The sequence below is a fragment of the Maylandia zebra genome, linkage group LG9 (genome assembly GCF_041146795.1).
Source record: "Maylandia zebra isolate NMK-2024a linkage group LG9, Mzebra_GT3a, whole genome shotgun sequence".
NCBI lineage: Eukaryota > Metazoa > Chordata > Actinopteri > Cichliformes > Cichlidae > Maylandia > Maylandia zebra.
This window is the reverse complement of record NC_135175.1, coordinates 1-12,090: the sequence shown is the minus strand read 5'-3', so window position 1 is coordinate 12,090 and position 12,090 is coordinate 1. Positions and strand designations below refer to the sequence as shown.

Sequence of the window (12,090 nt, the reverse complement as noted above, 5' to 3'; positions counted from 1 at the left end):
GAAGGAAGAGCGGGAAGAGCGGCGCCACGAGTGACCGGAGTGAGATGGCAGAGCGTGTGGTTGGATGCAGCTGGCATCAACTAGGACACTTGTGAGGGACGGTGAGGATAACCCATCCTGCATCCACAGCCAAGGAACGGAGTAAGGGAGCGCATGAGTGCAGCTCGGACTAGCTTTGTATCTCTGCCCAGAAAACCAGTTAGTGGCAGTTGAATGTGCTAATGGCGATAGCTCCAACTCTGCAAATTACAGCAACAACTGTACAGGCCGCCTTGTCGCCTGCTCTGAAGGCGGAGTCTCAAGTCTTTAGCAGGTCACGCACTTCTGCAGTCATCTGGTCGCAGCAGATAGCCCCGCCCCTCCCTGAGCCTGGTTCTGCCGGAGGTTTCTTCCTGTTAAAAGAGAGTTTTTCCTTCCCACTGTCGCCAAAGTGCTGCTCATAGGGGGTCATATGATTGTTGGGTTTTTCTCTGTATCTACTGTACAATATAAAGCACCTTGAGGCGACTGTTGTGATTTGGCGCTGTGTAAATCAAATTGAATTGAATGCACAGTTTCTGGTTGGAGCGTGTTATGACAGTCTTGGAGTCAGTGACATCATCGATGCACTTGCCTGTGTGCTGGTCACAGATGATGTGTTCTCCTCCAAGTTGGCGCGGTCGCCATTTGTTGCAGCGTCCCTGAACATGTCCCAGTCAGTGAGCTCAAAACAGTCCTGAAGAGCAGAGAGCTCCTGCAGGCCAACTTCTCACCTGTCTCAGAACCGCTTTGCACAGCAGTGAATTCCCGAGGTAGATAAAAAGGTCTGCCTCTAACAGTCATAAACGCTACCAGCGATGAGCAGTTTTAGAAACTAGCACAGTTCTTGTGCTGTGATGTAGACACACAAGCCACCACGTGAGTCTCACGGCACAGAGCTGCATTTCTGTTGGCATGGAATGAAGTGAGCCCGTGTAGCTGAACGGTGGTGTGCGTCACCGAGCCATGCTTCTGGGAAAACAAAGACGCAGCAGTCCCTAAATTCCCGCTAATCTGCTGGAGTCGGACGTAGTCCAGTTTGTTGTCCAGTGAGCAAATGTTTGAGAGCAGCGTGGATAACACCTGACCACCGCCACCAGGCAGCGGACTGCAGGCCTGGTTTCTGTAGCAACCCAAGGATGCACAGCGCTCCCAGGAGTTCCTGGTCAGTTTTTATATGATGCTTGTAATTTAGAAGCGTTTGCCGTTGGTGAACGCGAGCACCTCTTGTTCTGGTGTCCATGTGGCTCAGAAATCACAAAAATACAAAAACTGCCCCATTTGAGTGGCCGCGGCGTGCTGCTAACACGGCGCCAGCTGAGGATCTCGTTGAATTATAATGTTTCCTTTTTCCAGAGTTCAGTACATAGTTCTCTGGTAAGTGTGGGAAAAGGTTGGATGCTGAAGTTACCTGTGAAGAGTTAAGGAACTTTCTGAAAACCAGGAGAACAGGAGCTGATAACAAACCGGTAAAATGAACTCAGGGCGCTGAAGCCAGGGTCGTTTCCCTCCCATCGTACATGTCTGCTGGCATAAAACAGCAACATATCAGTGACGCTATTTCAAGTTCACAGGAAAACACAGTAAATTAACAGGTGTCTGACCTGGTTATACTGTACATGGATATTCACGTATACTCCAAACACAGGTGGAAGTATTTTTGCACTCTCTGAGGTTCAGTGAGTGTGTTCACATTTCTGCTTTCAGTTAGCGAACACTGACAACAGCAGCAAGACAAATACAACAACTAAGTTTATGGAAGTCCGTCTGCTCTGTGTCGTCTTTGCCATCAGTAAGAAGAATAAAGGTTTGACGTAAAGATTTCAGAGGTGCCACTTTGACAGGATTAGAGCAGAAAACCTTTAAGTCACCGTCGGAGTATGTGAAGGATCCCTGAAAGAGACCCTGCTCTGCACCAGTCTCACTTATATAACACACTTTCCATCTGTAGCTCCAGCGTGCACTTCAAGCACTTTTACAGATACATGGAGTTTTTCCATTGCTGCTGGTTTATGAACCGTCATTTGTGGCTCTATTGGCAGTGAACTGATGAACACAGTGTTTAAAATCTGCAGTCGTCATCATGATTAACACCACGAGAACAGAAAAATGATGAAATTCTGGGAAGGATGACGAGTGATTTTAGTCACTGAGGCTGGGAAATAAAAGACATCTCATTGTGTGTAAATGATATTACACATGGAACTAAAAGCTTTTTAAGGCAAAATGAGTCAGTTATCATTGTTTTACTTCCCACACACAAACCTTCGTCACACACTGGGAGCTGGCGTTTCACGGTGAAGCAAAGGTAAAGATTCAAAGAGTCGATAAACACACACGACACACCCACAGTAAAGGTTATAGCCACTGTCTGTGTCCACATGCTCAGCCACTCATCACATTTTATTGTGTCTTCGTTCATTTCCAGACTGTTGTGGGTACCTTCATATACAGTGTGTGTGCAGTCTGAACAAAGAGCTTTTTGTTCATATGCAGACGCCTTCACGCAGAAGCCGAAGCACTTCAGCCAGATCAAAGTCCAAACATCCAGTTAGAGCGCACAGTTCATTGATACAGGTTCAGGAGACAGTACAGCCATGCACAGATATCCACGAGCGTTTGATTCTTCAACTCAAAGCCGTCCAGCTCCCGTTGCTCGACACATACATGTCAGCTCCTGCGTCCTGCTGCTGGGGAGGCTAACCCCCCACGCACACTTCTCCTGCTCTGCATCGACGGTGAAGAATACTTTAGTTGTTGACCACCAGGACATGAAAGGTTTGAGTGTAAGAGCCAGAGGCTTCACAGGTCCTAAACAGTACTTGACAGGAGACGTCAAAAATGCAGATACAAACTTTATTGTTCATTAAACAACCTGCACAAAAGTAAGTGGTTGTTGCACACACAGGGTTGGACCCAACCAAGAGAGAGAAATAGGAAAAGGGTCGAGTGGAGGAGGCACACACACCCCCACAGTGCACACAAAGCATTAATGAAGAGCAGTCTTCATCAGGGATGTAACACTGCTCCTGGTCAACACCGAACAGTCCTACTCAGCACAAAGAAGGAAGGTCAAAGTATCAATGAAACCTTGAGGATTCCTCCAGCTGTGCTCCTGTGTCTCATCCCCTCGTTATCCCTCAGTGTATTCAACCCCGTGTTTCTCTTTGTCATGATCTTCATACGTGTCTGTGTCCTGACTGCAAACTGTCCAGTTTACTTCTTTCTCGTGTCCAGCAGTAAAGCTGCCCTTTGAGTTTTGGGTCCTTTCCTGCCTCCCTGCACACACACCATGACAGAAAATGTGTCCCCCCCACTGGCCACAGCAGACAGCTGCTGCTTCCCAAGTCTGGTTGCTCTCACTTCTTCTTCTTCTTCTTCTTTTAGACTTCTATGGAAAAATGTCTTTATCCTAATAATGTCTATTAATATGTTAAAAGGCAGATTTGTGTGTGTGCGCGATATTGTGATATGTGTCACTTGTTGCTTGTGTTGCTTATCTGTTGGTTTTGAAGACAACCCTTCTGAAGTTGTTTCCCACGCTCACAGCTCGAGGCTGCTGGGTAAAAAGACGCGCAGAGACGCTCACACTGTGATCCTGCATCAGCTGACATGCTGGGGTTGTGGTTGGTGGCTTGCTTGCGCTGCAGACAACTGAGAAGGAACAGTTTATTTGTTCTGTGTGTCTACATCACACACAAAACAAGCCCAGAGTGTGAAATGTGACCTGATCTACTACACATGTAAGTGCCACTACTGCACGTCATTACATGTCCTGTGCTCTCCTTCTTCTGTCCCCCAACATCCTGTTAAAGCAGGGTTCGTCCTCCCCGTGGTCTAAAGTTGTTATATTTGTGTGTGTGTGTGCAACATTCAGGACACGTTACAGTCTTGGATCTTTTGAATGTTTCAGCTCCCGTCAGTTTCTTCCTTTGTTCTGTTTTCTAATAAAACAGCTTCTTGCTTCTAGCTCACGTGACCTGAGCTCAGAGTCCAGACTGCGCCCTGGTCTCCTTAAAAGGCTCGTCTACATACAGGCTGCTTCGTCCCCATTATTCCTCACAGGAAAAAGTCCTGACAAACATGTATATCTCTGTGTCTGATCTCTTTCCTGTTTTCATCATGAGCCGCAGACAGTCATGTTCCAACAGGTGAAAACCCACCTCTGTTCTCTAATCTCCCTGAAACCTGCACACCAACGCACCGAGCATTCACCCCTGCATTCCAATCCTTCTGCTGGGAGTGGAAACCGCTTTGCTGTGTTCCCTACTCTGAACATCATGTGCATGCTTCATACAGTTACTCCATGTGCAGTTTGAACACAACACCTGGAGAGATGCTGATGGTTGCCAGCAGAGCTCTGGTTCATAATCTCACTCTCTGTCACTGTGGCTGTTCCACCTTTGCAGAAACAGGCTGTTGTTTCCGATCGCCTCTAAAACCACACCCTGTTTGCTGGAAGCTGTTAAAGCCTGCTCGCCACTCTGTGTGCAGGTTGAGCAGGATAAAGCTACCAGGAACAGGTTTCCTTGGGCAGCCTGCCAGTCTCTCTAGATTTAGGTTTGCTGGTGCTTGATCCAGCTCGTGCTGCAAACACAACCAGAGTGATAGAAAATCAGAACACAGTTTGTGACATTTGTGCCAAATAAAAGTGGACGTGGACTCTTCTGTAAAAGCCCATCTTTGATTCAAACATGCCGAAGCTTTTAAGTGCTCATTGATGACCTAACATCTAAAGTTATCGGTGTAGCTGAGGACGTAGAACACACCACCCACCAAAGATGCATCCGCGTGGCTGTGAACGTGTGAAGGTGGGATAGAAAAGCGTGTTTGAACTGGTGAATGAGGCTTTGAGCACAAATATAAGAATGAGTCCAACTACTGACGTGAATCTGAATGTCTCTAAATGTGCTGCTGACGTGTTGGTGCGTGCTCAGTCCTGCAGGTGAGCAAATCCTCAAACGCTGACTCTTTTGAGTAACAGGCTCCTCAGAAACATACTGTAAGTCACTTCTGATCAGCATCAGTGAATCATTAACCCTCATTAGTTTTAATGCCAGAAACTGCATGGATTTCAAAAACAGACATAATAAGCAGAGCGTTGGGACAGTACTGTCTGCCTCGACTACTTGAGTCTGAAGATTAAGATCTAGAAAAGACGATTAAGACCCAGCTCCAACTTCAATGTCCTAACTTGCCAAGAAAACAGCCTAAAGTGTTTGTTACTGGTCACCAGTTCCTTGCTAAATGCAGTGAACAGTGCAGTGTTAGCGCTGGTTAGTCAGTGATACACTGCTGCTCCCTTCCTTCCTTTCAGGAATGAGCCTGAGAAAGTAATTAAGGCAGGAGGGAGGGCACGGGGCGACTCACCCTGTGTGCAGTGCGCCCCCACACCACGGTGTATTTCTCCTCTGAGAACAGTAGCTATGTTAGGAAATGCCTTGAGATATGGTGACAGAGATAACTGTTGGGGAAGAGGTAAATAAATGATCTGGACGTTGACCACGTGAAGCCTTTCCTCAGTAGAACTGGGGAAAGCAGAACATGCACACTTAGTAATTCATTATCAGTAATGATCAGTGCTCCAAACATCAGGTTCAATTTCAAACAGCTGAACTGCAAACGTTAAGACAAAGCAGGAAACAGCCATTAGAAGCTGCGCTCTCACTCCGCTTTCCTTCAGAGGAACTGTTGGACTCCAGCTTGTGTATTCAATCCTTCCTGTTTGAGACTTACTCGGTATTCAAAGCCACACTGTACCCTACGGCAGTCGGGCCTCTCATTATCTCTGCTCCGCCCTCTCAGGGGAAGGAGGACGAGGGGGCCAGGACTACCAAAGTCCAGGCAGATATTCCCGGTCCATTAAAAGGCTGAAACAGCCAGAATAACAGCCTGGGACAAACAAATCAGCTTCAGCTTTCTTTATATCATTAAAAGCATGCTAACTGTTATTGTGCTACATTGTTCAGGCTATATGCCCCTTTCATGTGTGCAAGTGTGCACTTTGAAATGACTGGACTAGAGGATTCCAGCATTTTGGAACAACCTCTCCACATGTGTGTCTGGAAATTTAGCAAAAGTAATCAGATCTATAAATGGAGCCGCTCTGACTCAGTGAGTTACAGTGAGTTACAGTGAGCTGTAAGGTCCACGCTGCGGTCATTCACGTCATTCTAGTGATCTCTCTAGAAAGTCATGTAGTCAGCATGAGCACACACACGGTCCTCTGTGAAACACGACCTGCACAGGTCTGCCTGCAGAAACACAACCGTGCATCTGTAGCAGAAACCAGGCACGAATGAAGGCGCTCTTGTGATTTCACATCAAACCTGTAATCTAGACAAACTGTTTCAATTGAAAACACTTTCAGGACTCACTGAAAATAAAGAAAGTAAAAGACAATCACGGCATGAAAACCATCATCCAGGTAAGCAAACCCCCAAAGCTGGTTCTGTCCGGACGAACAGAAGTTCTTATGATGTAATAATGATCGGCTGATTCCGAAGAAGCCATTGAGCCGCTATATCCGCTCAATGACTTAAGCGGGACAGGCACGCAGCGCATACCGCAGCGATGTGATGACGGGCGAGCCGGACGCTCCTTATTTGGTCATGTTGGACTGAGTTAAACTGCTACGAGCGGAGGTTTTTAGTCCTGAGCAGAAACGAAAAGTATCCCAGTGTGAAAGGAGGCTCCGGGACTGCACGCGGATAGCTGTCTGATCTGGACTACACTTCCTGAGGGTACCATGGCGACCACAAGAATAGAAGCAGGATTTTATTTTCTTTACTTTTCTTTTTTCCCCATGCTGCTGTCTGCCTCAGGTGAGTCCGGCGCATTCTCCTAGTGTGGATGCAGCGACAGAAACGCTTCTTCTTCTCGTGATTAATATTATTATTATTATTATTATTATTATTATTGTTATTATTATTATTATTATTAACGTCTGTTTTTTTATTTGGCCTCACATGTGAAATTCAATTCAATTCAATTCAATTTTATTTATATAGCGCCAAATCACAACATAAGTCGCCTCAAGGCGCTTCATAGATACAGAGAAAAACCCAACAATCATATGACCCCCTATGAGCAGCACTTTGGTGACAGTGGGAAGGAAAAACTCCCTTTTAACAGGAAGAAACCTCCGGCAGAACCAGGCTCAGGGAGGGGCGGGGCCATCTGCTGTGATTGGTTGGGGTGAGAGAAGGAAGACAGGATAAAGACATGCTGTGGAAGAGAGACAGAGGTTAATAACAGATATGATTCAGTGCAGAGATGTCTGTTAACACATAGTGAGTGAGAAAGGTGACTGGAAAGGAAAAACTCAATGCATCATGGGAATCCCCAGCAGCCTACGTCTATTGCAGCATAACTAAGGGAGGATTCAGGGTCACCTGGTCCAGCCCTAACTATATGCTTTAGCAAAAAGGAAAGTTTGAAGCCTAATCTTGAAAGTAGAGATAGTGTCTGTCTCCTGAATCCAAACTGGAAGCTGGTTCCACAGAAGAGGGGCCTGAAAACTGAAGGCTCTGCCTCCCATTCTACTTTTAAATACTCTAGGAACAACAAGTAGGCCTGCAGAGCGAGAGCGGAGCGCTCTAATAGGGTGATATGGTACTACAAGGTCATTGAGATCAGATGGGGCCTGATTATTTAAGAGCTTGTATGTGAGGAGCAGGATTTTGAATTCTGGATTTAACAGGAAGCCAAAACAGGAGAAATCTGCTCTCTCTTTCTAGTCCCTGTCAGGACTCTTGCTGCAGCATTTTGGATTAGCTGAAGGCTTTTCAGGGAGTTTTTAGGACTTCCTGATAATAATGAATTACAGTCGTCCAGCCTGGAAGTAATAAATGCATGAACTAGTTTTTCAGCGTCACTCTGAGACAGGATATTTCTAATTTTAGAGATGTTGCACAAATGGAAGAAAGCAGTCTTACATATTTGTTTAATATGTGCTTTGAAGGACATGTCCTGGTCAAAAATGACTCCAAGGTTCCTCACAGCGTTACTGGAGGCCAAGGTAATGCCATCCAGAGTAAGAATCTGGTTAGATACCATATTTCTAGGCTTTTCAGGGCCGAGTACAATAACCTCAGTTTGATCTGAATTGTGAAAAGAGTGAGACAGCTGCACTCTTTGCCCCCAGCTAAAGAGGAAGGAGGTACTTACACTCCCGAGGTCTGCAAACAAGCGACGATGTTTCAGACAGATTTGCGATCCTCGGTGTAAGAGGGGAGAAGCTGTGGTGTGCTCCGTGGGTGGCACACTTACTGTGGTCACAAAGCAAAGTGCAGCTGGAACAGTCCGTCCGTAAAACTACATGAGTGGGGCCTTTTTCTCCACTGATAAGAGCGCAGCTCTGGGATGTTCACCATGTGAACCTGATGAAATGATGAATCTGAGCACAGTTTGGGTCGTTTTGCTGCTAAAGGATGTGCAACACTGTGTTAAAGAGCTTCAGTCATTCAGCAGGATCAGTAATGTCTGATTTTCATCATGTGACTGATCCACTCCTTGTTTGCAGGCTCGTATCCACAAGCGCAGAACGTCACCTGGAAATCCACCAATTTTAAAACGGTTCTGGTCTGGGAGCCCAAACCATCCGCGGATTACTCTTACACAGTGGAACTGTCTCCGTAAGTACCATCCACACCTGGCCTCACAGCCCCATCAGTTCACCTACGGCAGCACGTTTTCATGTATGTGGGTGTTTCATGTAAACTATGTGTAACACGTCATATGTTGCAGGGTTGGTGGGAACGCACAGAGAATCACTAACTGTATCCGGTCGTCACAAACGATGTGCGATCTCTCCACCGCCATGACTGACCCCAAAGCCTGCTACGTAGCTGATGTCCTATCTCAGCCCCCACAGGGGGCGACCTCTGAACTCTCCGAGTTTCCCCACAAAACCTCGCCAAAATTCTGCCCATACGATGACAGTAAGACCCTTTGATATTATTTTTTATAAATCAGAATAACATAGAAATGAAAGCATGCCCGGGAGAGCGCATGAAGCCAGCGCAGGAACAGTTTAACATGGTAACACACCCGCTCTCATGGTCGCCCTCAGTGAGCATGATGCAAAGAAGTCTCACCGTCACACTCACAGGGTTGTTTCCATCATCGGTCCCTGGATCTGTAGACTTTCACAAAGTTGTTGCCCATCTAATAAAGAAATGCCCGTCACAGTTTCTCTGTCAGGTACAATGTCATCAGGCAGCGGTCTCAAAGCCGAGGTCACCCCTACCTCTGCGCTTGACTTAAACAGGAACACAATGACAGCAGCGCTGCTGCCTCGTGTCACACAGACAGGACCCCTGTGTTTATTTAGTCATCCAGTGAACGGCTTCAGAGGAAATAAAGTTTAGTCTTGCTTTACAATATTTGAAAAGTAAACAAACAAACAAACACTCCTGTTTTCTTGTTTTGTACTACTTGAAGTGTCCTCCAATGAGACGACAGTGTCCGCAGTGGCCCACAGTGTGACACCCGGTCATCAGGGGTCGTTCTGTCTACAGGTCCAGAGAGCAATGTTAACATAAGCAGATTATTTATGTGATCATTCAGCAAACTCAAAGAAAAGCTGATCATTTTATGTCAACACATAAGCTGTTTGTTGAAGCTGTCATTCTCATTTAGTTCAGTGTAATATTGGAAGGTTAACAGAGACTTCAGTGATCACAGGACACACATGTGCATATCCAGCAGTTTCAAAAATACTTCTCCTCCACAGCTGAACTCGACAGGCCCAAGTTCACGCTGGAGGTCAGTGAAGGCAGCGCCACCCTGAACGTGACAGACTCACCCACTGCCATCGCCAACGGTACACACCTGCAGACTTTGAGGGACATCTTCTCTGAGCGGCTCCACTACAGAGTCACCTACTGGAAGAATAAGAGCACTGGCAAAGTGAGGAGCACCCACCACAGACTGACATCACAACAGCAGTCTTTAACATACGTGAATGACATCACGGGCCTTTCCCTTCTGTTGTCCACAGAAAACATCCAACTACAACACAAGTATGATAAAGGTGACTGGCCTGGATCACGGGGAGAGCTACTGCTTCCAGGTCCAAGCCTACATCCCCAGCCGCACTTATGGCAAGCAGCTGGGAGACCTGAGTCCCCCGCAGTGCTCAAAAGACGAGAACCAGACCATCATAGAAGGTGAGCTCTTTATTTCAGCGCAGCACTGACCACGAGCTGCTGACCACAAGCTGCTGACACAGCAGCGTTACAGCAGGATGTGATTTATTTGACTAACAATCGTCTGCAGAAGCCTGTTGACTTGATGAGTAACTTATCATTTTGTGAGGTGAAAATGGAGTTTTCACAAACTCTGTGTGTTTATTTTTGATGCGGAGGAGAACACTAACTGTTAAGGTTGCAAAAGCTCTGTAAAGTGTTTGAACACTGGGCCAGGCTTTCTTCTCCGGTGTGTGTCTGTGTGGGTGTGAAGGAGCTGGGAAATAGAGGTGAGGCAGTAAATCGTGCCTGGATCTGATGGTGTTTATTGCACGACTGTGACTCCAGTTCAGTCTACAGAATAAGAGGGCGGGGCCAAAATACCAGAGCTTACACACAATGCTGTGGTGCTGGGATGTCTGCCTTTGGGACAGGGGGCGCTCCAGGACCCCAGCACATCCACTTCCCACGGCCTCGTGCGGATGTGCGTCCGGAGCGTGTACATCCGTCCGTAAATATTTGGACTATAAATTCACAGCATGTTTATTTATTGTCTTAGTGAAACAGGTGGTCGTCAAGCACCTCCAGAGTTCTTCATGACTAAAACAACATTACATCTACTTTTAATCCAGTTTTATTTATACAACACGTGACCTCAGTGTGCTTTATATGTGAACAATAACACAAACGTGTTAAAGTGAGTGTTTGTAGTAACTCACACAAAAACATCAGGATGTTTCCCCTCAGACTGTGAAACCTGTGAAAAAAGCACTTCTGCATTCATTACTCTGAAGGTGTTTGTGATGAACTACAGCTGCAGTGTGCCGTGGGTGCACGGATTCTTAATAGAAATCCCACAGCGCCCCCTACAGGAAGCTGCTACAGTAACAGGCAATAACCCCACACGGAGCCACGTCACTGTGGACTGTCTGTCTGAATTAGCAAACAGTGAAAGTAATCACATTACTCATCACTTTGTTTTGTTTTCAGAGTAATGCAGTATTAATTAGTAAAGTTAAACCAAGTGTGTGAATACGTCATTAATCCTCCGTGGTCACAGCGTCTCCACAGCAGCAAGAACAGTGACTAAATAAATAATACAATATTTTACAAAATATAACAAAACAGCTCTAATTACTGGAACATTGATAGGTATGTACAAATATCATTACCTATGAATGTCACTTATGGATAATAATAATGCATTGCATTTATAAAGCGCTTTATTCATCCACACACTGGTGGAGGCAGCTACAGCAGTAGCTACAGCAGTAGCCACATCGCGCCATCGGCCCCTCTGGCCAACACCAGTAGGTGAAGTGTCTCGCCCAAGGACACAACGACCGAGACTGTCCGAGCCGGGGCTCGAACCGGCAACCGTCTGATTCAAGATGAACTCCCAACTCTTGAGCCGCGATCGGCCCGTTTGTTGAGCGGTTTGTTGAGTCTGCTGGCGTCTGTGAGCCTCCACAGAGGACGGCGCCGACCACAGAGACTCACAGAACATGCTGAGCATTGTCCGACAGATGTTGAAGGACCTCAGAGACGACTGGCCCGTCCTCTAGAGGGCGGTGGTGCTTCTAACCCAGTCCAGGTGTTTTCTGTGTGTACTCTGAGGCATTTATGCTCCTCCACGACGTCCACATCCACCTCCTGGACTGAAACAGGTCACAGGTTTCTTGGTCCTCCCACAGTCCACAGTCTTTGGTCTTTGTCACGTTGAGCTGCAGATGATTCTGCTCACACAGCATGCGTGTGACTGTGTTACATGGTTCAAACACCACACAGAGTCTGCCTGTGAATTTGTGTGAAAAGCTTCAGTGTGGCTTGTACTGTAGTCTTAAGTACTCTGAGTACTTAAGACTACAGTACTGTATAAAAG

At 46.5% G+C, this 12,090-nt stretch overlaps 1 protein-coding gene across 1 annotated transcript; it reads left to right on the top strand.

Annotated features, from left to right (window-relative positions):
• Nucleotides 1-6,663: 6,663 nt before the first annotated feature.
• f3a (tissue factor) lies at nucleotides 6,664-10,190 on the top strand (the record flags this gene model as incomplete). The annotated part of the gene is given in 5 exon segments (XM_076888764.1): nucleotides 6,664-6,842; nucleotides 8,543-8,654; nucleotides 8,767-8,960; nucleotides 9,755-9,930; nucleotides 10,022-10,190. Coding segments are annotated over 5 exon segments (727 nt in total), but the record flags the coding sequence as incomplete, so codon positions are not given.
• Between the last annotated feature and the right edge of the window lie 1,900 nt (nucleotides 10,191-12,090).